The following is a 27,868-nucleotide window of genomic DNA, read 5'->3' on the forward strand; positions in this document are numbered from 1 at the left end:
TGAAAATGTAGAGCAAATGAGGGAAATCAATACAAAAAAAATTACTAAGAAAAGATGGTATGATCCTAAAAGTTTGAGGTGAATAGTTTAACAAGAGTAATTAAAATAATTTAGATATAATATCCAGCCAGTCACTTGAAGCTGCCTCAGAGTCATAAACACAAGGTTCATTTCCAAAGTGGGGTGGTCACTGACATTCCAAAAGTTTGTTTGGTACTTTATACTGTTCAGCATAGATGCTTATCTGAAAAAGAGTGTGAAATGGGAGCTGATAAAACTTTCTGGCAATGCTCATCTGTTGATGGTATTGAAGGTGATGGCTGATTAATCAGGAGATCATATGAAACAGGGTATAAGATGATGGATGAATTCACCTTAGGAGCAAAGCAATGCATGTGTGAAACAAGATACATTGATGGGCTCTTAGCTGACTATTTGTATTCAGGATTGATATAATCTGATTGGAATAGTTTTCTGTTTCTGTACTGAAACAGTACAGATTACAATAAAAAGCTCCTTATACATTCCCAAGTAACCCTTTCTAGCCTTCTGCTGCTCCTTTTCTCAGGCTTGGTGCTTACATGTGATACAGAATAATGTTTATTTTGTGTGCCCTGAGAGAAATCTGCAGCAAATGTGACTTTGTGTCAGCTTTTGGCTTGAGGTCCTGTGCTCTTAGTACAAACAAAAAGGATTATATTTTTACTTCTGATTGTCTTATGTGGATCTGGTGTTAGGTATGATGGCAGGTGTTTTCTGTGGCTTGTATGATGTCTTGGCTGGGAACATGGTCTGTAAAAGGAAGGCAAACAGAGAATGTTTTTATCTCCTGCTATGACTTAAGTGTATGTGACTTCTCACTTAATCTTATTTCTCAAAATCCATGGAAGTATTGTTTGTTTGTTTTTTAAGCAAGGGAATAACAGTGCAGGGTTTTCCTTCACTTGACAGATTAAGTCATGGAGAGTGCATGCAAATGTTATCTTTTAACTGGCAGGGTTATTTTCCAAGTCCATACCCTCCTCACTGCTTGCAAGCAGCTGGATTTGCCTCATGACTCCCAGGGAAATCCTGTTTCCTTTCTCCCTGACTTCTTGGAAGTGTACAACACATAACAGCTGCCTTCACTTTGGCTTCCCAGCAGTATTAAGGTGTAATACCTCAGGTGCAAAGCGTGTGACACATTCAGTTGTGCTGATTGTGATTAAACCTTACTGTGCTTCATTAGTGTGTCCTTAAGTAGTTTGCAGTTCAGCAGTGCATTGTTTTGCAATCTGCTGCAGGTGGTTGTAACACCATTTGGTGCTATTGTTGTAATGTGAAGGCATGGAGATTTTTCTTTTAAATTCAAATTCCTCCAAGTTTTTAGGTGACCTGAGGCATATCCTGTGACTGACCTATTGCTAAAATATCACTAATATTGCATAATAGAGTTTTTTCCTTTTTCATTTTTATACTTAACATTGGCTTATGACCCATATTTTTCAACTGTGAACTTTGGGAATCTTCTGTCTTTTGCACTACTAAGTATTATTTATATTGACATGTTCAGATATTCTAGTTATTATATCATCTTTAGATCAGTTTTTCCTGACTGCTCCTGATGTCTCAAAGGAATATGTGTGCTCTTAAAAACATCTGAAATATAAACCATATGTACAAATACTTTTGATTTGCATGCACGTGACTTTTTTTTGCTTATGTTCCAGCCCTTATCAAATTCTCAGTTATGAGAATAGAAACTGGAGTATTTTAAAATTTTTTAAAGCAGAATGTGATGATGTATTTATATCAAAATAGGTGAAGTACACTCACTAATATTCATAATTATTCCAGTTTTAACATTGTGTATACAAGTTCAACTAGCAAATTCCTTATTGAACTAAAGCATTCAACTAGAGAATTCCTTATTTAACTAGGAAAGTACATGAAATTCAAGTAGCTGCTCATGTTCTTAAGTGACTAAATTATGAGTCATAATTAATAATAAAAAATAGCATAACAGTTCAAAATTATTGTGTATCATTTAAATGCTTACTGGGGGAGAATAAAAAAAGTTCTGTCAAATTCTATCCCATTGGCTTCAGGTAAATTTTGATTTATCTAAATTCATATATCCCCCTCCTAGCCCAGTCTTTGGTGTAGGTTTTGGGGAGCATCTGCTGTGAAACCAGTGTTTTTTTTGTGAATGAATTGGTAAGGACTGTTTTTCTCCTTGATAAATGGTTTCCATTTTTTAAATCTTACACCTCAAGGGCACTTTGGTTGATCAATGAGGGCAGCTCAAGCAGTTCAGCAGATAATTGTGTTTGTTGTTTTCTTTCGGATATGGTTCTTTAATTAATTTGAGTTAGATATGCATTAAAGGTAAGATGCCCTCTACTAAGATGGGACCTAATTTTTAAGAAAACTATAGCCAGTTGTCTGAGAGGAAGAAAGGTGAGGCCTAGCAGTGAGTGAGACTAGGTTGAGAGGGGGGAATAGCATTTTTTGGCTGTTCTCAAACCTGGAAAATGACAGATGAGAGAGTAATGATCTACACTATATGAGTTTATTCCCAGATATTTCCCAGCTGACCTAAGTGAATAAAGTTTGGGTTTAGTTAAACCCTTGCATCTTGTCTTTGTATCTCTGTTGGGGAAAAAGAAATTTTACTCAGTGACCAGGCTGTCCTACTGACAATAATGCAAGTATTGGCTAGTTCAGTCAATTTTATGTTGGTGATACACAAAGTTACCAAGCAGAGTGCAGCAGAGTTTCCAGCAGTTGGCATATTTATGGAGGAAACCAACAATGAAACACTGAACACATTTCAGTTTCCTGAATGAGTGTACACTGAGAAGTGGGCAAGCAGAGAAATCTTAGGGGTGGAAGAAATGCCTTAAAATGGAAGACCTGAAGAGCTTGTTATGACAAGAACTTGTTATATTTATTAAAAAGCCTAGTTATAGTCTGTAAGTATCCTTAAATTCAGAATGTACTGGGCAAATAGACACTTTGTGATATATCAGAGGGAAGCTTAGTAAGATCTCTTTGATAACACATCAGTAAATTCATAACCAAACTGAAATACATATAGTTTCTAGAATGAGGGTAAGAGTTATCAGAAGAAAAAGCTTCCAAGAAAAGTAGCACATTGTCCACATACTCAGGAGTCAGATGCCTTTCTGGAAAGCAGCTTGGCCAAATACAGCTTGTGCTGTAATCAAGTATGAATAGTTGGACTCAAAATCATACAATGCAAAGGCATTTAACCTCTTGTCACACAAGCTCAAGGCTAGATGAGATGACCTAAGGATCCCCCTGGTCCTTTAGGCCCAATATGAAAAATATCAGTAATGAAAACCAGATAGTCATCTTGAAAATAAGATGTATGGGAAACAAACATCATGCTTGGCAAGGATGCTACCAAACATGATTCAGTAACAGAAAAATTGTATTCACAGGAATACAAATACCTGGTTGTATGTGGGTAAGAAAACAGTAGAAAAACCCTCGTTATTTGTTCCCCTCTTTTTTCTTTTTTTAAAATTTTTTTAATTCCTTTTCTTTTTTTCATAATGAAGTTGTGAAATATTTGGAGCAACACTATTTAAAATATGAAAGCACATTAGATAGGATTAAAAAACACCTCTTGTCTTCTTAAATGTAGGATTATAAATAGTCATATTGTAATTCTTTCTTTAGAAGACTTCAATCTGTTTTTTTAAAATAATTAACAGTTTTCCAAAATGGGTGCAGAGTCCAGGAGAAATTCTGCCTTCTGTAGAGGAGCAGTGAACAGTCTGCTTTCTTCTTTTGGATGCAGTGGGGCCTCTACTGGAAGCAGAGGCAAGATGGGTCAGTGTTCCAATGTCTGGCACAGAGCAAGAGTAAGAACTAACAAATAAAACTGTACACCACAGTGTCTGGACATACTTGACAGAGTAGATGATAAGAGTCAGTGTGTTTTCTCAGTTATTTTTCAGCAAACCATTTTTCTTTGTTATGTTTCAAAGGAAGCAAGCAAGCTTGGTCCAAAGACTGAGATTTACTGTATTCAGTTCTTGGTAAAAATGTGAAATTATTTATTTTGAGGTATTCCTATATTTGAGAGTACTTGAAAAAATAATATCAAATGAGTTATTTTGTTTTGTTAAGAATGGCTTTTAACTTTCATAACTGTAGCCCATGTTACAACAACCACTTTGGGCACAAAAACGGGTGATCATGCCTTGGGAAAAGTGAAACCAAAAACTACCTTACCCCAATTCTTGCCCCAGTTTGGATCATCTTTTCAAATGGGCTCTGACTTGAGAGCCATACACATAATTCATTTATCAATATGATTTGAAAACTTTGCAGCCATCAGTGATTTCATTCTTCATTTTTACTCCTATAATCTCCTCCATTGTTTTTGGTCATTGGAATTTTTCACTCTCTACTTTTCATTTTTCCCTCTCCATCTAAATAAACATTTTTTATTGGTGAACTAATATCTGATTTTCCTCTGGGAAAAGAGGTGCTGCAAATAAAATATGTTCTGGAATTTCAGGATATGAAAGCTTTTCAGCTCATTCTTCGTTAGAAGCTATAGTGAAACTGAGTTGAGCAGTGTAAATTTGTGGTCTCACAGCTACATCTAGCACAGCTTAGTTTAGAGTTCCTCTTTTCCCCTTGGCATTTACCCACAGGGGAGGGAATACAGTGTGTAATCATAATTCCCTGTTAATTTTGTGATATGAAATAACTGAGAAATTTCAATTAATTTCTTCTTTTTTTTTTCTTTTTTATTCTGTAGTTAACTGTGCCCAGTGCAGTGTAACACAGTAGAATCACCTCATCCTTAGAAGCAGTTGTCAGAAAAATATGGGCCTGCCTGGTAGAATGTATTAGCCCAATACATTGTCTCCATTTTATTATGAAGCTGCTGGGGAAGCTGTGATATACAGCACTGTCATTACAGATCTATTGTTAGAAGGGCTCTACAGTCTTCTGTGCACTGCCATTAATTTATAGCAGTAAACAATATGTAGCCCTCCAACTGCAGCAAAGCAGAATCTTTTAATGAGGTGGATGTTATTACCACAATAAATCAGTGCATTCGTGTAATGTATAATTCAATGTGTGTATTCCCACTGTAACTTCTCTGAGTAAGCTGATAGTGTATCATTGTCAGTGCACAGCTCCACAGTTCTTTTTTTTTTTCCCCTAAGCTTTTTTCATTTGGGGACTTTTTTTTATTTGCTTGCAAATAAATGTGACATGTCTTGATAGTTGTCCTGTTGCAGGCTTCAGAAACCAACTATAACAATAACAGCTAAAATCAATACTGTGGATTCTGGCTATATAGATCTCTGCATGATATCTTTTTTTTATTTTTTTTAAAAGAGAATGGAATCAATTCTAATTGGGTTTAGCTTTATATTCAAGGAATGTAATTCTATAACTATTGATTTGGGCTATACTCATTTGGAGAGTAATAATAGAGGCAGATAAAGAGAATACATAAAATGTTACAGAACTATACAGCACAACACTGTTCCTATTTTTAATTTGTATAATTTGTCTACAAATGACCTTCTTTTTTTCTTTTCTCCCTCAAGCATATCTGAGCCTTTAGGGAAAATCACTACAAATGGAGATTCCAAAATGGTTCTTGTAACAAAGAGACTTCTTGGAGTCAGTTTCATACTTCCCTGGAATAAATTTGCTAAATCAGATAAAAATCCTTTTATACAGGAACAGCTTCTTTTAAAGGGTTATATTTCAAATTAGTGAACTGCAAAAATAGTAATTAACCTAAGATGTTTTTCTTTATCCTACTGCAACATGAAAGCTGCTCTAAGTAAAAAATGTAAGATTAGATTTTAGGCCATTCAAAGATCTAATCTGTCCTAGAAGAGAAAATACTTTGAAGCTTCTATGCCAAATTTCACGTGAGCTGCAAAGAAGAATTATTATTTGAATAATCATAAGCTCAGCAGAGAGAGTTTTTCACTTGAACTCTGCTTGAATTTAAGACGAGGTTAGAGATAATTTTGTTCAGGGACTTTTAGTTTTTCCTCACCTTCTAGTGTATTCTTGAGTATATTTATTCTTGAAGAAGAGAGAGAAGGAAATACTGTTTCATGTTTTTTTCTTTGCTTATATTTGAATGCACCCATTGTCCATACAGGTGAACATAATTTACATTAATAACATACAGTGTGCTAAATCTGTATACAAAATTGTATTGCATACATATTTTGCATATATATCCAAAGATATTTTAGAACTCTTCTAGCATTTTACATGTGGAATTGCTAAATTCACTTTGGGGTTTCGAAGTGATTTGTGCGACCTGTACTCATGTTTTTTCAAATCATTTATACAAAAGTCTGCTGAGGAAATGCACAGCTATAGATAGCAAAATATTATGTTTCCTACTTTTAAATAAATCCCTGGGTGTTTATATTCTAGGTAAGCGCTGAACAAAGAATAATAGTATTGGTTAAAGTGTGATAGACATTTTTAGTAATACATACGTTATTTCTTTTATATCAGTGTTTTATATAGAAATTCTGATCTTTCATTTGTCTATTTCAAAGGTTAAAATTATATGAATTAAGTAAAACTTGGCTTGAGGTGGAAAATAGAAAGCATAGAAACAAGAATAGTAATATCAAAATTCCAAGTCCACTGTTAATATTCTGCCACCCCATCAATCACTACTTTTTTCTCCAAAAAATGTCAGAAAAAATGTTTCTCAGTGTTGCTTACTATTTGCTTATTGGTGTATCCAACATGCACTCATATCCACAGGCACCCAAGTTAAACAAGACTTTGTCCCAGACATTCCACTGTGAATTGGATGGAGTCAGTGACTTGAATCAGCAGTAAATGGAGCCTGTAGTAATGCAGAGGAGATTTTTCCAAGCAGCCATGTGTGTGTGCATGGAAACCTGGTTCCAAGTACACAGATCTCCTCAGGTGCTTACAGGAACCAACATCTGCTTTTGCAAAGCACCAAACCTAGTCTTCTCCACACATGCCAATAGTTCTGGTTACCAAAAAGAGCAAGGGGAGTATGATGTGATAGTATTCACATTGATCTTATTTGCTTAATGAGTTTATTTTTACCCATCTCACAGCCTATTGGAGCTTTGAACCCAAAGAGAGCAGCATTCTTCGCCGAGAGATACGAATCATGGGAGGACGATCAGGTCCCGAAATTTCACTACGGCACTCATTATTCAACAGCAAGTTTTGCACTCACGTGGTTGTTAAGGATTGTAAGTATATCTTAAAAAAATTCTTTTCCTTTAAATGATAATTAAAGCAACAAAATCTAAACTAAAACTGAAGGGTATATGAGAGTACTGCAATTTTCTAGTAATTGCAATCAGTAGCCTAGGAGAAATGTGGTCCAAAGTTCAAGCAGAAAGTTTCAGTTTTTCTAGTACAGCCTTTTCAAATCAGTAAAGCTTTTTCTCCTTAAAAATTTCTTTTTAGTGTACATATTTCTTTAAACATGGTTAACTTCCCTTCCTTGCATATTTTCTGACTGGATCAATTGCCAAGCATTTGTGGTTCTTAATTAATATATTTAATTTTCCTCTCCTAATGACTGAGAGTTGATTTCTGATGACCATGAAGTTCTGTGATGTAAATAATTATTTTTTAAAAATCTGCTACAATTTATATGGAAGTAACTTTGAGCTACTACATATTGATAATGTATTGGTTAAACAATGCATTTTTCAATAAAATTGAAAGGTGATTTATCTCCCAGGAAGTAATTTCTTTAGGAAAGCATTAGCAGCACATCATTAATTAAAGCTTGTTAGAATGTACAAGCATACATAAATCCTTGAAGTAATTTACAGTGCTTAGCTAATTTCAAGCAATTATCCACTAATATGTGCTTAAGTGTTCTTTAACTAAGAGGAGGCTTTTAAATCTTCCAAACATTTTTCTAAATCATAAATTATATATGAAACAATAACAGTCCTGAAGCTCTCAGTATTGGATGCTATCTTTTAGATTAACAGATCACCTTGAACAAAGTAAAACACATTATTTTGTAGATTAACAGATCACCTTGAACAAAGTAAAACACATTATTTTTGTTACATGCTAGTTAAATAAATATCTAAGGCACCTGAGCTTGTTCATGTTGTTGAGAGCAATTTGTGTCACAACTGATACAAACTGTAGTTTCTGCTTCAGCCTTTGAGTTTTTCTTGTGGTTTTATTTGCTTTTCTTTATCTGAGTATATGAATGCGTGGAGTAAGATTAAAAAGCATTTTATTGAACAAACAAGGATCAATTTGTATTTCTCATTCTTAAATAATAGAATCAACCCTTTGCTATTAATTGTGTGTCTGCCAGAAAAATAGCATCATTCACAACCAGAACCCAAAAGAATAATAAAGTCCTTTTTTTACCCTGAAATTTCTGAAGACATGCATTGTTGGTTTTTTTTTTTTAATTAATATTTTTATATGTATTTAGGAGCCCTTCACAACACTTTTCCTAAATCTGCAAGGTGGGAAGTTTGATCATGCAGATAGGACTTTTTCGTCTATTTCAAGAGCGTGGCGCAACAGTCAGCGTGACACTTCTGACATCAAGGTAAAACATTTCCTGATTTATACTGCCTCTGCCTTTATTGCAGCTGGGAGTGTAGGATGGAAAGAAGAAGACTGGGAGCCACCCCACTATTTGGAAAAAGATGCAAGGGAGATGACACATGGTTTTACTTTTGTGAGAATATTTCAGTGAATTCTTCTGTAAAACTGTAGGAAACATTTTTAGCCCTGAGACTGAAATATTTTAAACTGGGGAGGAAAACAAAGAAGACAAAGATGCTGGCAGTGGTGGGAAAGATCAGATCCAAGAAGGTAGATTAATATCAGAATTGGATTTTTTTAATGGAAGGAGGATGGAAAAGTGTAATTTGGAGAAAATCAGGGTCTAGCTCAAGGATGTCACACAACCAGCAAGAGACCTAAGTGACACAAAATCATTCACTCATATTTATGGTGAGCAGACAATTTAGGAAAGGGTTGGTTTGCAAATTACTGGAATGCAAAAATTATCAACTGACAGTGTTGAAAAAGGGATCTGTGAGAATTGAAGGCAAGCAGTGACTAGTGGAATTAATTCCACTTAGAAAAAAATATAATGTCTATATGAAATTGGGAAAGAAGAGTTTAGAAATTACAAACATGCTAGATCGTTTTCAAATTTATTTGGTCGTTATGGGCTTAATTTCCTTGTAACCCGCAAGATTGGCAAATGGAATTTCAGAGCGCATTTCCTGGGTTTTTTTGAGAAATGGAGAAGGAGAAAGATACCAGTAGTGGACAAATCAATCAAAGTATTTAATATGGGAAAAAAAAGAGCAAAGAAATTATGAGGTGAGTTTAACTACAATTCACTGAAAAATACTTAGGCAAATAATCAGACTGTGTTTAAGTGCCAGGAAGATAGCTTGGAGACAAGCAAATGAAACACATGTTTATCCAGAGGAGATTATGTCAAAGCAATCACAGTTTCTGATGAGAAAAGGTAACAGACCTTATGAACAGAGAAGAAGCAGATGATGATCTTAGTTTTTTACATTGTCTTATGAGTGAGCTGGGATTACTCTGTCTAAAAGAATCCACTGTATTTGGAGAATAGCTACCAGCAGTTCATTATTAAAATTGAAAGATGTACTGAGCAGAATTCTTCTCGATAATAACAGGTTAGGCCTCAATTTCCATTGCTATGAGATTGGGAGGTAGTGAAAGTGTAGTGAAATGGGTAGTGCTTCTTGCAGAAGGGAAAAATTATTTTAGAAAAGTGTTAAGTGAAGTTTATTAGGGAAAAGTAATAATTGTAATTTTCATGTAGGTTCTCATACAGTTATAAAGCAAGAAACAATCTACTGTGGAGAAAAACAAAAAAAAAGATTTAGGGTTCTAGTACATCACTAGTGCATGTGTATTAGCAGTATTGTGGTATAACAATAATGAGTAACATTTCATGGAAGATACATCAACAGGAAATAATGTAACTTTCAAGACAAAAATCTTCACTTTTACCCAGATTTAATTTGGTTTTAGCTGGGATACACTCACAGCTGTAGGCTAGTTAGAGAGAATCTGCAGTGGAACAATGATAACAATGCAAGGTCTTGAAAATAAAATGCAGGGAAAGACTGAGTAGCTATGTTTATTTTTCTTCTAAAGCAGATCAGATTGAGGAGGAGTTTGTGTCCTTTTATTGCATGGATATTACTGTAAGAAAAAAAGGAAAAAATCTCTGCTGCCCATGCTGGATGGTGTAAGGGGATACAATATGGGTAAATGAAGGTGGTATAGAATGTAATCTTATCCCCCAAACAGTTGCAGCTGAACCAATTACTAAAAATTAGGAGTAGGCCTGATCTTAACAGGCCACACCTGTAGCCAATAAGAACAAGTGGTACAAAAGAGTGGATTGGTGGGATCTGGAGTTGGATGATAGCTACTGCAAGGACCAAGAGGAGTCAGTGCTTAGAGGAGCTGCCTATGAGAAACACCGAGGAGGCACAAAACTCTGGCAGTATGAAATCCTTGCACTAATGATAATAGAACTTTTGATATATAAGATAATAACTCTTGATATATAAGATAACACCTTTGCATAGAACTCTCGATATGTAAGACAACACCTAAGCAATATGGAACCTCTGAACTATATAAGACAACAGGATGGGATAGGTATTTATGGCTTTAAATATCAGGGAGACTTTGGTTAGAATCAAAGTAACCTTCCTAACAGGAAAATAAAAGCTGGATGTTTGTCAGGAATAAAAGCTTAATGAGTGTTTCCCTGGCAATCAGTGTAGGGAGGGATTTTCAGAAATACTTAGGTAACTTTTGGAAATCATATATGTGCAAGCTGGTACTGCCTTTAGAGGCATCCCAAAGGATGATCTCTTGGAGTTGCTTACAGTTTCCTGAGACTGTGAATTGCTGTGAATTACATGATGCTGCTGTGAAGCATCCAAGTGAGTACTAAGAGCACTACAGTAGTCTATTAGTGAAATTGGATGAGCAACCAGGAAGGGGGATGAGATTGAGATTTCCATAGGATATATTTAAAGAATTAGAAAGGAAAATGTTTGAATGTTTCAATCTTCACTGGAAATATCTGTATTCCCCATATTTTATTACAGCTGTGAAAACCAAGTTTCTTGATACTTGATGCTCTACCTTGCTACCTTGCAAGTGTTTGTGAAATACATGGCTAAATGCAGAACATATTTTACATGCAGAATTGCTACATTTTAGCCTCCAATTGCTTGAATGTGTTTAGTTGACTCATGGGTGGAAGAGTCTGAACAAAGTGGAACACTTTGATTGTACTGCTGTAGTTGTCAACAAATAGGGGGAACAAAGGCAAAAGAAGAGTTTTTTACTCTTCCACCTGAAAAAATTGTGAAACTCAGAACCATTGAGCTGATTACAAGAAATTATTTCTCCTTGCTTTTTGTGTGGAAAGAATGAATGCAGTTACTGATGCTGCTGTCCTAAGATTGTTGTTAATCTTAGCTGGAAGCACTCTGTGTTACAGGAGGCCTAACAGGAGCTGGCTTTGGAAAGAGCTCTTGCTGGCTGGGATCACTTCAGCAGAGAAAGCTGAAGCATATGTGTGGTCACAACCAATCTGTGTCAATATCCTGGGAAAACCTCGGATCAATGATCAAAGCACAAAACCAATGCTCCTCTGTAGAATAACCTTTGCTTGAACTTCACAAATTTTGATTTCAAGAGGTGATATGTGGCATAAAATTCAATTTCCTAGTTCTCCCTATCCATTTATTTGAGCAATGCAAATTAAAAATCTTTTGGAAGTTTACTAGTGTCTCACTACCCCTCTGGCATTATTTACTAATTAGCTCAGGACTGGTGACTTTAAATGATTAATTGTGTGTTTTTAAGTTAAATATTCTGCACTTAAGAATACTGAATATATTTCAATTCTGTGAGAATACCACTTGGTACTTTTAAAGTACTATATAGGCATGACCAAGTAACTCAGTTACTTCTTAATTTACAACTTCTTAATTTACAAACAATCCTGGTTGGTTTTGTTAATACCACAGAGAAAGCAAACCTGGATAGCCTGGCAGTATTTGTCTGCACTTGTTCAGAAGCACTTGTTCCTTCTGGTTTGGCATCTAACTTGTTGCAATAAGTCTATTTCTCATTATATTTACAACAGCATAATTGTAATCCATGTTGTAATTTGCACTTTGCATGTGTTTTCCCTTTTTCTGCTGTAGTTTGCTGATTGTTTTCAGGTTTTTGTTGTTGTTAGTACCATATATACAGATTTTACGACCATCTGAAGTCCTCTTGCTGTCCTCCAAACAGCTGTGTAGCCTTCTCGGTGTCATCTGGAATTTTACTTCTGCACCTTCTGTGCCAGGCCATTAATGAGATTATTGACTGGAATTAAGAGCAGGGCAGACTCCATTACCATGTCCTCCCAGTCTGACAGTGAACTATTGATAACTGCTCTTGGAATATGGATTTCCAGCTTGGCTACTCCCACATTATTGTAACCCAATCTCATCTCCATTCTCTAGTTTGCTTGCAGGAATGTCATGGGAGACTGGGACAGTCTCAGAGGTCTTTCTCAAAAGTAAAGCAACACCTTGCTACTTTTTCTTTCATCATCCACTACTGCAGCTTCCTTTTGAAAAGAAAATTAGATTGGTTTAATTCAACTGATTTGTTTTCATAATTTTTCACCAAGCTATGGTCACTAGTAGAGCTAGGTACTGTTCTTCATGTCTTTTCTTCTGCTGCTTTGTGTTTATTTCCTTTTCATGTGCTTTGAGTTACTTTTGGTGAATTTGATTAGCTTTGTTCAAAAAGAGATGCTAGAGACCATAATATTAAAGAAAACATTAGTAAACTCCAATTACACTGTTCTAGGTTGTTCCACCATAAAATGGGCATTAATTTGTGAAATCCTGTGATATGACACACAGCTGTGGCAGCTATTGTAAGGCTGGGGGAATGGTACTGAATATCTGAATTTATATTTCATACAGGTTTGTTTAGCAAATTGTGATCCTCATAGTGTAAAACAGCTGAATTTTAGCTACAGAAATGCTGTTTCAGAAAGTTTATTGTAAAAATTATTAGCATAACATAATTTTAGACAGTTTTTCTTTAAATCAAACTTCGTATTTAAAGTCTCAAAAGTTACTGAATAAAGTTGCTGTAAAACTGGCAACATGACCCTTCTATAGGAGAAATTTTGTGTCATAGTAGTCACAAAAAGAGCAATGACCAGCAAAATTCAGAAGCAAGTACCTAGAAATTCAGATTTTTAATCATAAACTGGTATAGTAAAATGTTAACATATTTAGGATGCAGATATTTGGTTTTCATAAATGATTTGGTTTTGTGTAAAATTGTGTTAAGATCCATAACAGGGAAATACTTCCCTGAGTTAAAAAGAAAAAGTTCAATATACCATTGAATACTTTTACTTAGATTCTAAGTAAAAAGTAAAATAATCATATACACATACACACACACACACATATATATATATATATATATATATATATATGTATGTATATACATATGTAAATAGAGAGAGTAACAGGATTTAAAGTGTTTTAAAGATGCAGGTTGTTATCCAATGAGATATTGACTCCATGAAATCTATTTATTGATCAATGATGGATCAGGTCTTAATTGTGGTTATCATACGTTTCTTTAGTCTACTAAATAAATATCTGGACTTTTTGTTCTTCTCTTTGCTTAATTGTGAATTACTGAGAAGTTTAGTATTTTTGTCAAACTAGAAAATGTTCGAGGTATAATAGCTTAGAACTTTAACAGAGTGGTTAAACATTGGCAAAATTTGTTTCTTCATTAATTACCCTCAGAATTTTAATGGAAACCTGCAAAAATATTTTTCTTACAACTTGGCAGAGTTTCAGGCAGTGTCTTGAGACAATTTCTTAGTTGACAATTTCTTAGCGAGAAATAACACACATATAGCAGATGGAGGGAAACTCATGGGTAGTGAGAAATTATGCTTCCCAACTGTCTTGAAAATTATTTCATTGAAGTGTGATGAAAAAATGAAATTTGAGTTAATTTAATAGATTAGTATATATTTCTTGAATGCCATTTAAGTCCTTAACAGAAGAAATAAAGTGTTGCAAATATGAATAAAAGTCTAGACTTCCAATATGCATTTTTATTATTCTGCTTGACAGGTTATGTATAGGCTTAATATTGCTTAACGTGATTGTGAAATAATTTAGTTTGAAAATTTGGTATCTTATAAATGTTTAATAGGATTAGGGATCTGTCATTGTTTCTAGACATCTTTGGAGATCATATGACTCTGCTTCAAAATGCATCAGTCATTTCCTAAACAAAAGAAAAAATAACATTTTATTGCATTAATGAAACAAAGTATGTAGTATTAATTTTTTTGCATGGGAAAATAAATTACCACTCTTAAACTGACATCCTGTTGATACTGCATTTTTATAAAAAATATTTTTAACGAATTTTCCTTAGAAATCATTGTTTTCATGTGCTATGGGGCAATTTCTGTTAGAGAAAAATTGTACTTTAGTTTTTATGCAGAATTTTATAGCTATTTTAATAAGAATCCTGGTATGGCAGGTTTTTCTTAAAGTAAGTACTGAGTGTTAAATTTATGTTGATATTGTCTGTGAGCTCCTTCTTCAGTTGTAGTGAAAAGCATGGCAGAACAACTGAAGTATTGCTTACCATAAGGATCTCTTATATCTTCCTTGTAGAAATGGTGAATTCCAACAGCAAAATTTCAGAAAGTAATTTCCAAACACAAGTCCTAAAACAAGAGCTTCAACAAATCATAGAGATGTTTTGGCTTTTTCTGTGAAATTTAAACAAAAGAAACATGGGACAGTTTTACCATTTCTGTACATGTGCTGAGTATGGAAAATTTTAGAAGAGACTCAGCAGAGTTAGAAAAAGTATGGAGAGAACCAAAATTTTTAGTTGGAAGACCTCTGGAGGGAACAAATCTAAACTGTCTAGAATCCTTTAGCTTGCAAAAAGAGATCCCTGAGGAAGAATGTGATGATCATGGAGGTCTGTAGTACCTGTAAGGGTGCATAGAAGAGCAAATAAGGAACTAACATTTACTGGGTTCCACAAAATGGCTATTGGGACCATCCACTGGAACTGCCAGGAAGCAGTTTTAGAACAACTAAAGGAAACTTGTGCAGACAAAACTCCAGACCCCATGCTTGATGATTTTACAAATCAACCATGGATTAGTTCAGAACCATTTAGCTGTAAGAAGCTGACAGAATGTCCATGCAGAGGCTGTGTTTGCCCTGTGTTAGTCCAGTCCTTGTCACTGTTCCAGGTGAGATATTAAAGGGTTCTTCATTCTGGCCTCTCATGTCTGGTCCTGCATCTTCATGTGATATTTGTGTGAAAACATTTACTAAATCATTCCTCCTGCCATGCAAAACAAGCAAAAAGTGCATGCATTTTTTTTAACACTCTCATGTGTCCAGGAAGCTCAATTTTCCAGATTTGCACATGTGGGTCAGCATCTGCTGTGTTAATGTTAGTTAAATTTGTGATTAAAAATGTTATTTGAAGTTAAAAATGTGATTTGAAGATTTTAAGAAAAAAGAAGACCCCACAAATACAGTTGAGAAGGACTGTTAAGGACTGCAGCTGCCAAATACATGAAGAATATTTGTTTACTTGATTAAAAATTAATGTTTTGTGATCAGGTGGTTTTGCTGTTTTAGTAAAAACTTTTTCTTTAACTAATGTTATAATTTTCACCCGTATAAAGGCATTAAAAATGGGCTCTAAATGCAGCTCATTTCCAATGGCCACATGCATCTGTTTGCACTCCCTTTTTCCATGAGTAAATGTTAGCACATGGCCAAGAGAAGAAAATCACATAACAAAGAAACTCCTTTTGTAGAAATGTATCATAATGGTGACAGTGAAATACTTTCTGAAAACTCATTTCTGGAGTAATGAAAAGCTTTATGAAAAGTTTCTAATAGTCAAACTAGTAGAAATTACAGGTAATTTTGAAGTTTCCAGCATATTGTTTCTCTGTAGCCTAATGAAAACAATGTGTTCTAGAAAGCCAAATGCTTTCTGATCTTGAAAGAAACTAATGAATATCTGTACAGATACATATTTAAAGAAGAAATAAAAGCATTGGCAACATATGTAATGAGCTTGTGTTTTAAGTGCTCAGAACCAGGGTATGGTTTCATATTTGTGGTGCGTGCTGCTATCAAATTAATAGTCCTGTGCCTCTGCTTTTTCTTTGCTGGTTTCTGTGATGATAAAAACTCTAACAACCTCAGTGTTACTTTTTTTTTTTACAAACTTTATTTTTTACAGCATTTATCCTTGCTACATTCTTGTTCTTATGCAGTGAAATAGTTCCAAATCTCTTTTTTATCAACTACTTGTCGAGCATTTGGTACAGAAGCATGTTTTTTACCCTAGTTAATTAGGGGACTGTAAACAAAAAGATGTACAATTCAAAGCCGAGCAGTGTTTCACACAAGGATGGAGGTGATAATAGCTTAATTCCTGCTTGATCTTTCCTCTCTTTGCCCTGGCTACTTCGGCTTGACCTTGCCCGCAATCTGATGACCTCCTCCTTGCACTCAGCCATTTGGAAAGCTGCTCATGCCATAGCTGGCCCTCAGGGGCTATCTTGGAGACCTCTGAGCCGTTGACCCATGTCAGGACTGCGTCTCAGATCTGATCTGCTGATCTTCTGGCGTGGCCACATCCTCCACCCACAGTAGACAAAGCCACTGAGGCAGTCTGATTTTTTTTTTTTTTTCCTACTTCTCAAGTGGCCTGCAGCTTGCACTTGCTGTATGGAAGACCAATTTTACACCACTCATTTGCTATGAAATACACTTCCTGAAGCAATTATGTGTATTGATCCTTTCTTTACAAAGGAAGTAAATTCTCTAATTTAGTGGCTCAATTTTTCTAAATCCATCAAATTGCCAGGTTTGTTGGGTGTATTTGAGTCTCAACATCAAGTTCCACAAAAATACCCCCAAAAAAACCCAACAACCAAAAAAACCTACCCAAACAATCTACCTTTAAAATATGGGGCAGAAATATGTGTGTTACATCTTTATGGGCTTTTTCTATTAAGTGTTATACCCAGACGTTGCAAATATTTTTATGAAAGTGTATAAATAAGGTTCTAATCCCATTAACTTGGATAAATTTATGTATTACCTACTGTGTATTTTATAAAATGCATGACAACTTAGGAAGTTGCAGGTCTGTTTGCAAAACAAGGAAATAATCCACTTATCCAGGAGAAAATTCTTACGGGTTTGAGGGTAATTTTCCTTCTTAGCATGTTACGTTCAGTTTTGCACTAGAACATGTCATTTTTTGCTTAATAAATTTTGTTTTTAGCCATTACTATTACTTTCTTTTTCTGAGAAGACTTAGAAATCACAATTCCTGTACTGTTTTTTCCTCAGCCATGGTAGCTGTGCCAGCACAGATGCCAGAGCAGGCCAGCCAGGGAGGTGTAAATGCTGAGTTCCAGTCCTGTTCAGCACAGGCCTGGAACATCAAAAACATCACTTGTTTACAGCAATGATGATCCTGACAAGGAATTTAGTGCAGACCTTGTAACCATGTGAAATCCCTGCCTTTTTGTCTCTTGTGCATGAGATTTTGTGTGGTTCTTCCCTGTAATTTATAGACTGGACACATAATTGAGTAAACTAATTTTATGTGAAAGAAAAATATTGACTCTATTCAGCTTTGTGGGGTTTTTTCTTTGTTTGTTTTTATGGAACATGTGGCATAACTCCAGGTATTTTGGAATTTACAACAAAAATTATTTCTGGGTGTTGGACAATCTTAGGTAATAGCCTAAACTTTAGGTTCTTAGACCCTTTACATTAGAGAAAAAAAGACTATAACTGGGTTTCACACCTTTGTAATTAATATCTATGATGCTGGTTTCGTCCAACTGTAGATTGCCATTTGTGCATTTGCACTTTAAATGTGTATTGTACTGAAATGTGAAAGAATCAGTTTTCCACAACTTTTTACCATCATTGATTGTTTGTACCTTTCCAGTAAGTACTATTTGTGCCATGTGATGTTCATTACTTTGTTTTTTTAAGTTTCTCAATGTATAATATGCAACCAAAACCAATATTCTGACATTTTAGTTTTAGAGCCTGTTGTATCTCAGTTCTTTGTCATGTTAAAAGCATGCTAAGGAGTCATCATATCTACAGGTTTGAATTTTAGAAAGTGCAGAAGGGGACCCTTCTAGGGAAGGAGGGGGATGTCTGTGGGAGAATTTTATATATTCTCTTTGCTTAATTCCATCCCAATAATTACATTTTTTATGTGACACAGTGCATCCTTTGACAGAATTTGACATGGCATTGTTTTTCATTTATCTACAGGAATTGATTCCTGAATTTTATTACCTCCCAGAGATATTTGTCAACAGCAACAATTACAATCTGGGAGTGATGGATGATGGAACAGTGGTGTCTGATGTTGAACTTCCACCATGGGCCAAAACCCCAGAAGAATTTGTTCGCATTAACAGGCTGGTAAGATGGCTCTCTTCTATTGTCCAGTCACTTCTGTCTTGCAAGACTCTTCTGAAATAATTTGCATCTTTGCCTGCAATATATATATATTTATATTATAAATATAAACTATGAAGATATAGTTTTAGTAGGATTTACAAATGTTGGAAGAAAAAAGGAATATAGTATTCTCAGTCTTAGATTTGCTCACGAAAGTTTTAATGCAGTCTAAATATATAGGAGATCTTACCCTTTTTATGTGTCAGCTCTCGTGGTTCTAAAGAGCTAATAAAATCATCACTTTGCAGTAGGCTTGAAAAAGCTTGTTTGATCATAAAAATATTTGTGACTTAAATGTGATTTTGAAGTTTCTTAATTTTAGTGTCCGTATAACTCCAAAGAGGTGTTCTCAGTCTTCTGCCACCTCTTCCATTTCTTCCATTAAATTGATATTTTTCAGAGCCTTTTTACAAGAAAATAAAACTAAATTCTCCCTTTCCTGCTTCATTCTCAAACCTGTGTTACTGTTCTCTTCCCTGTTTTGGGAAATGCAGTTTTTAGCACTGCCTATCTTCACTGTGCCCTCTGGGCAGTGAAATGAATTACAGAATAGCTATCACACTATCACCGGTGGTGTTTCAGCACATTCTCAAAAGCTGTGTTAGGCTCTTCTCAGAATGAAACAGTTCTGCACTCATGGCATTCTGAAATAAATAACAGAAGCTTTTCCTAGCAAATCTTGAAATATGAGGCTGCAGTTTTCATGTGGTAGCCAGCTAACTGGGAAATAGTGAATTAAGGCATGGAAACTCTCAAGAACCTTTCAGATACCAGGCTTATCAGGATAGAATCCTGATACTCCTAAGTTAGGATATGGGAATCGAAGAAGTTCTGTTGTTGGTGGCACGTCAGGCTTTATAACATTGGAGAACCTTTACATAAGAAGAAATCTGTGGTTCAGAAGTTAATTAGAATGTTTTACACTGCACTTGTATTGGTGACATGATACCATTTTTTCAGAAATGCTGTGTGGCCTAGATTCCTGCAGGCAGTGGTAGATGCACCATAGTAATCACAAAGAACGTTGGGTTGATTTAGTGTTTTCCTTCATCCATATGTACGTGCAAATTTTATTTAAATGAGATATGAAATACAGTAACATTGAGCAGGACTACTTGGCAAACCATGTTGAAACTCAGCTTTTGATCTCACAGTTGTGGTGATGGGTAGGGGAGGTAGCCTGACACCTCTGTGAGCTTGGCATGTGCTGATGCTTCAGAATAACCTGGGAAATGCAAAGCTGTGTTCTTGAGCAGACTTGTCAAAGGCACATCTGTCAAGGTGGCCTTGATCTCTCATGACTCCGGTGGTTTAGATTTTGCATTAAAATATACTTTTATTCTATTAGTTACAAATCTGGTTTTCCCCACTGTGAAGGTAATCTCCCACTTCCTCATTGTCTAAGATCTTAGCTCTTAATTATTTTTCCTCATTTCAAGCCATGGGCCAGGTTTTCTCACCCTCATCTCTCTGTATGCTCTGACCTACCATTCCCTCATTCTTCCTTCATTTCCCAGTCTGCTGCTCATGTCTGCCTTCCTTGCAGCTCTCTTTGATATCTCTCGCTTGTGCAATATTCTTGGCATGAAACTTTACAGTTTCCAAGTATTAATTGCACAGAAAAAAAATTTGATTTTTTTTAAGGCGTAAGCTAGTTATGAAAGTAAGAAATAATTTATCAAGTGTTGGTATTAAAATGTGCCAGACATCATCCAAGTGATGTCAGGTGTTCTACCAAATGGGTAGGACCTACAGCTGTAGGTCCTTGATGCTGTTTCTGTAATTAGGATACCAAGTTTTGGTCGGTCTGGTAGCATTAAATTTAAGCCTCTCTGCCAATGAATTACATTAACTGCATCTATCTGACCTAGTTAAACTTATCCAGTGGTAATGGGCCTGGCTGGTGTGGGTGATGCCCTCTGTGATCTGCCACTTTTGCAGTGGAATAACACTGAGAAAATTACATGCAAATATTAAATTGCTTTTCCTTGTTAATATTTGGTGGATTGAATACCATCAGCATAGTTTCTTTTTCAAGTAGAATAGTTTAGGGAGACTGCTTAAAGCTCAGATCCACACTAATATGATCAAGGAAAGGTTGCTACAATGTGGCATGGGCTGATGTATTCAGCTAATATTTCCTTGCGGTCTCCTGGTTCAGACAAAATAGGGATTACAGTATTCCAAGTGCTCATTTTGTAAGCTATGACATACAGATATTTTTTCCCCTTTGCATTTGAGTTTACCTCTTTAAGTCCCCAGATCTTATCCAACGATTGGAGCTCATGAAATGCATACTACTTTGATCTGTGACCTTTCTGTGGTGCTAATCGGGTTCCTGATATCATTATACCTTGCTCATTAATCATATTTCCTGCAGCCCGTCAGGCAGCCAGACAGCGCAAGCCCCTGTTCGCAGCCGCGTGTTGGCAGCTTTCTGCTTTTCCAGATTATTACAGTGTGATACTTCAGCTTCTCATAACCAGACCCACATCAAGCTGTGTGCTACAATTAAAGTCAGATGGTCCTCAGGTTGAACAGGGATATTCTGTTGCAGCTGTCTGTCTTTCTGGAACAGAGCAGCACGGGGAACAGATGATAGGTAGGACAGTGCATAATAACAGCTTGTACAGTACTGGGTCAATAGCAGGGGTTCAGAGCATTAATTGACAGGCTGATAGCTGATTTAAAAGTGATTTCCAACCTATTTTTAATTCTATAAAGTGTGTATTTTAATTGAAATAGGTCGTTTTCTCTGTGTTTGCTCTGAGAGAAAAAGCAGAATGGTGTATAATTAAAACTGGATTTTGATTGATGTAATGTTATCATGAGCTAAATGGTAGCATCAGGATGCCATTCTAAGCAATACAAAGAACTCCAAAGTGCATCTATTGCTTCTGCATATAGTTGGTATTTTGTATTAGTCTGTGATATACAATGTTTTGCAATAACATAACTCAGTAGGGGGGTAGGGTATTTTTCTCTGAGATAGTCCAGATTTTGATGGAAAAGTGACTGTGTTTTTACCATTGTGAAACACGATTATATACCTCTAAAGCTCAGGCATACTATGTTAAGTGCCAAGAAATAACTGCTAAGACATTGGAAAATGTTTTTCAGTTTATACAAGTGCAGTTAACAATAACTATATTATTGTCTAAATTCATCATTTCATAAATATGTGTGTAATAAGAATTATAGTATTAGCTTAATAAGAGTAAAACCCACAAGCTTTTAAACAAGATAAAAGTATAATTCCTCCCCCCAACAAAACAGAAAAATCTCAATGCAACATACTGTTGCATCCTTACTTTACTATTTCCAAGTTGTAGTATCTTTAGCATTTAGTATGTGAGCGAAAGGGAGGATGCAAACTTCATCTGATACCTAACAATTTTTGGTTCTCCCATGCTTCTGAAAGGCCTACAGGAAATAGGAATGGGAAGTGATCTTGGGAGAATATAAAGAGATAGATGCTCAGATGTGGTTTGGATACAGAAGTCCTAAACAAAACCTTTAGCAGCAGCTTTCAGACACAGAAACAGATAGAACCTTTAAAACTTAGATTTTTGTGGCATCTTTTCTTGGCTTCACAGTCTTAGTTATGTTAGGTGCTCTCCTTTAGAACAGTTTTCTGTTTTAGGAATTTAATTTCACGTGTTGGACCTAGGGATAATTACTGCATTCAAGCTGATAGAAATTTTAAATGCCCTTTGTATCATGCATGAAAAAGTAGACATTTACAAAGATCAGGTGAAACCCAGGGAAAAGCCCTATGCTTCCCACTGATAGTTAGGAATAGCTAAAAATCTCAATAAGGAAGTTCTGTTCTGCATGGTAAAGTAATCCATTTTGTCCTGTCATTGAAAGTTGGATGTCTGAATTGGGAAGAATTAATTTGAAACTATTAATCAACAGATAATAACTAAATTTCACACAGCTTTGATGAGCCTCAGCTTTTTGAGAATTAGATTGCTTCAATGATAATGAAGTCATTGAGGTCTGTCAAGACAGCTTTCCACAATATATCTCAATTTAAGTGTTTTAGTGCTTTATTGCAGAGTTAGTCCTTTCATGATTTGGAATTTATCCATTTTGTTCAATACTGGGGAAAATGCAAGACAAATTAGAAAAGTGATGAGATTACTGTGCTGGACTGAAAGTTTTGAAATCCAATTCTCAAATAATTGAAAATGCAGTATTTGGAAGCTGGGATGCTTTCTGAAACAAATGAAATGTTTAAATACATAAAGATGCTATACACAAAATAAACGTGGCAGAGCCATGAAAAGCAAAATGGAAAGGAAGGGTAGGGTGTAATTTGCCCCAATACAAATTTTAGTGGAGCACAATGAATCAGTTTTAAGAACTGTTTAAGGTAAGAAAATCTCCAGTGAGAATTAGACTCATTATCAGTTGATATGGGGCATTACTTTTTAGCACAAGCAACTCCACCTTATACCAGGCTACACTGAAAAAGTAGCATCTTCTGCCAACTCTCACACAACAGTGCTCAGAACTGCAGGTTTTGTGAGCTGGGTGAAAAAACAAAACTTGGTTTTGAAAAAATTATGTTACTTTCAGTCTCTTAAAACTATTACTATTAGTCAAACATAGGTACTGAGTTAAAGTCTGGAACGTGGAATGTACTGGATTTTTTTGTGTGTTATCTTGGAAAAATCTCTCTGCAGTGTTTTTCCTGGTTCCACAGCTGTGTATTTGAAAATGTTACAGCAAATCATACCAGAATGTGATACTAGCTATGTGAATTAAGGTTTAGAAGTGGGGATTACTAGTAATAGATTGCTAGATCATTAGTTGTGTATTTCTGATAACAGCTGACTCATTCAATATGTTAAAAACATTAGAGAGCAGAAAAAAGGGGTAAAATGTAAACTAGGCTTAACCAGCAACATCAGAGTTGTAATGTGTGCAGCACCTACTTTGAGATTCTGGTCTTCATAGAATTGGATGTGGTCTTCAAAAGCTGGAATGCAGATGGAGCTGTGTACACTGAGGAATGAAGATGCTTCCAGCAATCCTGGCTGATGTGGGATGTTCACAGAATTTGAGAATTTTGATATCAGTTCTTTCAGACTCTGAACTGTTACTTCAAGTTCTATTTCTGATATTTGGTGATTTCTTGTGCCTTTTTTTTGAAGATTATAATCTATATACAAAACAAGATCTATACAATATCCTCTGGATGGAGGATGTCTATTAACTCTACAAGTATTATAATTTTTAGCAAAAATGGCTTTCATAAATTATTGTGGAAAAGATAGCTATAAAAGTAATCTGTAACTTTGCTTTTCCTGACAAATACTTTTATTTCTATGCTATGAATGTGCATTATGCAATTAAAATAGCTATATGTTAATGCAATTAAAATAGCTGTATGTTTAAACATAATTAGTGCCAGTGAATATTAAAGCATCATGCTACAGTCATTTTATGGTTTTTCAAGATGTAACTATGAAAAAAGTTTTGTACAGGAAGTAAGGTTCCTTGTATCAGGCAAAATAAACATTTTCATCCATAGAAGTCTCAGAAATGTAGCAATCTAATTCCAGTCAGGAATAGTATTCTTCAGCAAAGTTGGGTGTGGAAGGTGCAGTCTGCTGGCATATTGGATTTCATCTGTATAAAAGGTTGATGTTGTTTAATGCTTTTTTTTTTCCCCTCATCTGTGGAAACAAGGCTGTCCTGGGAAGCACAGGGGCTCCACTCTGTGTGCACTTAGCAGGCAGACGGGCACAGGTGATCTCTTAAACAGCTGAAGGGGATGTAGGCTGGTGTGTGAATAAAGCAGGATTCCTCCTTTCCTGGAGAAGCACTTCCATGATTCCAGTGTGCAGTTCTAGTCATTGTCTGGTTTTTCTCTTTCAGTTTCTCCATGGGGAATACCAGCACTGGCTTAAAGCTGTCTGCTTTTGCATTTGGTGCATTGGTAAATCTGTGTTCCTGCACCACTCAGGGTCATCTCCTGCCAGCTCAGCACACGTGACAATTTCATCATCTGTGTTTGTGCAGGATTTTTTCCACTTTTATAATTACTTTCCAAAAGTTAGAACCTTTGTCTTTGACATAGAAACATTTGTGTGCAGGGTAGAATCAAAAAACCTGGGTAATAGTGAGCAATCTTTTGATTTAATTATATCATGTACAGGTCTGATTATTATCTTAGGAAGGGGAGAATGAGACTTTTTTACCCATTCTGAAACACTTTATTCAGCTCTGAAGATGAATGTAGAATAACCTTAGCAATGCAAGCATAACCACAAATAGGTGAAATTGATGCAGGTAAAAACCTAATCTGTGGGTATTCTGGAGGGAAAATTAAAAAAATCATTCAATACAAGACATTTTTGAAAAGTAAGGAGGAAATATTTCTAAGGGAATGTGATATATGGCCTATTAGAAAAGATTCTGAAAATCTGTGAGTAAAAAATGTAAACTAATTTTTCTGTGTGTACAATTGACTGCCTGTGTAACTTATTTTTATTGAAGTGCCATCTAAGAAATATGGCCAGAAATTCATGTTTATTTAAATCCAATTCTGTTGGAATTGTGGCTTTATTAATTTTCATATATGAATTTTTATTGATTTAATTTGTAAAGAAAACTACAATACAGAGAGAGTCAAATAAATTCAAGAATATGAGGGAAGTAATTAAAAGTGAACCCAAACTGTGCTTTTGAACAGAAGGTAATGATACTGAAAGCATTCAGTTTGGGTTTCATAATACAGCAAAATAGGCTAATATTGGGAGATGGGATTTGCATAATATATATGATGGAATACACTGGAGAGATGCATCTGTAGGACAAAGTTAATACATAATAAAATATATGTGATGATGGAAAGAAACTGGTTTTTTGCCTTTTCAAAGAAAACAGTAACCTAGGTAGCAGACCATCATTTGCTAGTCAAAAGCCTTGATCTATTTTCTATCCATTCCATCTTTGTAAATAGAAAGAAAAGCAGAGTTTTTAAAGTCTGTTCTTTCTATAACATTTCTTTCTTTATGTCTGCAATTCCTACCATCTCTTTAAACTGCATGCAAGTTACTTTATAGAAATTACAACCAAACTCTGGACTTCCAGAATGTAAACAGTGTAGGATTATTTTTAAAAAGTCCACACATGCTTGTATTTCAGCAATTTCTGAGAGTGGGATAGATGCCAGTCTTCCTGAATGAAGGAAACTTAAAGGACTCATAGACAGTTTCTCTTTGCTATTGTGACAAAATAGTTAAAGAAGCTGGTATCATAATTTGCTACACTTCATAATTCTAAAACTTTAAGGTCTTGAATAAGGCTAGCCTAATTCTCTCATTTAAAAAAAAGCCATAACCTATCACATTCTAAAAATAGTTCTAATTAGTTTCCAATTGTTACGACACTACACACTTATGTGTAATGTGTCTGTGTTAGTGGAGTCTGAAACTAAACAAGGTGAGCTGGAATAAAACTAAAACATACAAGTATTTTAACTGACAGCAAAATTAAACAAGGAGATTTAAGAGCAAGAAAAGCCTGGATACACATATAAGAGTCAAAAGGAAACAAAGCCTAAACTAAAAGTATGGACTGTAAAGAGAGTGATGGGGTATGCAGATTTCCTAATGAGGTAAAAGAATTTACCATAGAAAAGATAAATATTAAAACATGGAGGAGAATGTTATGCAGTTGGGAAAGATTATAGAATGTTGAATGTAACACAGTTTGAGTAGATACAGTTAAAAAAAAACAAACCTAAAGTAGGTATATTTGCTTTTATCCAAAAATAAGGTGTTTGGAAGCAATCTAGACAATTAAATTTGCTTTCAGCTCTTTTGTTGTGTGATGTTGTAGAACTGGTGTTTGAAAGCGAGTCCGTGGAGGACATTCAAGTTATTACTGTGTGAAATGAAGTGGGAAACAATTGTGCTGGAGCTACTGCCCCATTTAACAGGTGTTCACTAAATCTGTCTGTCTTCTCTTTGTCTGTTCTGCAAATGTTGTGCCTGGACTGATACTGCTGAAAATGTACCAAGAATTTTGAGTAAGGTGTAAAAATTGCTTCACAAGCTTAGTGGTAAGGGAGGAAAAAAAAAAGTTTGAAAGATATGGCAGTTTTTTACTCTATTTACTGAAACTTACAGTCTGTGATTGGAAGGGTCCTTGCAAACAAATATCCAAGTTGTTCCTCCTGTAGGGAGGTCAGGACTTACATACAGTGAATATACTGGTAAACTTGAATTTGGTGTGTAGCTCAAAACAAAGTATTTGTAATAGAGTCAGTGTAGAGAAGTTTCCATCCTAAGTGTTGGAAAAGGAGGTGAGATTTTTGGCAATATTTGCAAACGTGGAGCTGGGGTTTTCAGCTGAAGAAGGGGAGGGGCTGAGGAAACCTGACCATCTGTGCCCTACATGGAAGGATACAAAAAGAAGTCAGCTGAGGCTTTGCTTTTGGTGCTTTTTCCTGGCAAGACTCCACTCCTGGGATGAGGAAGAGTAATGTTACTAAAACCATCTGGGGTATAGAGAAAGCTTATGACAATGATATGGATGTAGGAGGAACTCTGGTATGAGGAAAGAGTTTCTTCTTCCTAGAAGAAAGGAGATAAGAAAGAGCATAAGAAAACCTTACAGTATAATGTATAGTACTGAGAAGATGCTTCAGGAAATGACATGCGTTATTTTGTAACATGGGAAAATAAAAGTTGTTCATGAAGTGATAAATTTAACTTTGCTACAGGGCAATATTTTTGAAAAAGTGTGAATTAGACTCAGAAATATAACAATAATACTCAGAAATCAGAGAGGGACATTTATACAAATAAAAGCACACTTACTTTGTTATGTGGTACAAAACATGTAATATGAAATACAAGATCTTACATTCAGCAGTTAAGACAAGCTCAGAGAAATATATGACAGAAATAGTACCCACCTCTCCTTGCTCTAATAAATAGGAGTATCTTTTTCTTGACCTAATTAAATTAATGATGTTTTAGTCATTAGAACAGATCTTTAGGCTTTATAGAAAGAAAAATCTGAAGAAATGTTTCCAAAACTTAGGGGATGTATCTAAGGAGAGCTCCCCACCTCTTCTTCCTACCCCTCACCAAATTTCCCCAACTGTGTCTTTGTTCAGGGACAGATGTTTGTGAAGCTGTGCTTTAAACTGAAATAACATGAAAAAGCCTTATTTC

General features: G+C 35.4%; 1 protein-coding gene across 2 annotated transcripts in view; it reads left to right on the forward strand.

Annotated features, from left to right (window-relative positions):
• The window catches only part of LRBA (LPS responsive beige-like anchor protein), a 370,517-nt gene that overhangs the window by 260,220 nt on the left and 82,429 nt on the right, over positions 1 to 27,868 (forward strand). For both annotated transcript variants that reach the window (XM_071431464.1, XM_071431465.1), the window contains 3 exons: positions 7,113 to 7,253; positions 8,477 to 8,596; positions 18,477 to 18,629. In XM_071431464.1, the coding sequence (XP_071287565.1) occupies positions 7,113 to 7,253; positions 8,477 to 8,596; positions 18,477 to 18,629 (414 nt within the window). The remainder of the gene's footprint in view (positions 1 to 7,112; positions 7,254 to 8,476; positions 8,597 to 18,476; positions 18,630 to 27,868) is intronic.

Source organism: Agelaius tricolor, unplaced genomic scaffold (assembly GCF_023055355.1).
Source record: "Agelaius tricolor isolate 1412-34295 unplaced genomic scaffold, bAgeTri1.0.p SCAF_8, whole genome shotgun sequence".
Lineage (NCBI taxonomy): Eukaryota > Metazoa > Chordata > Aves > Passeriformes > Icteridae > Agelaius > Agelaius tricolor.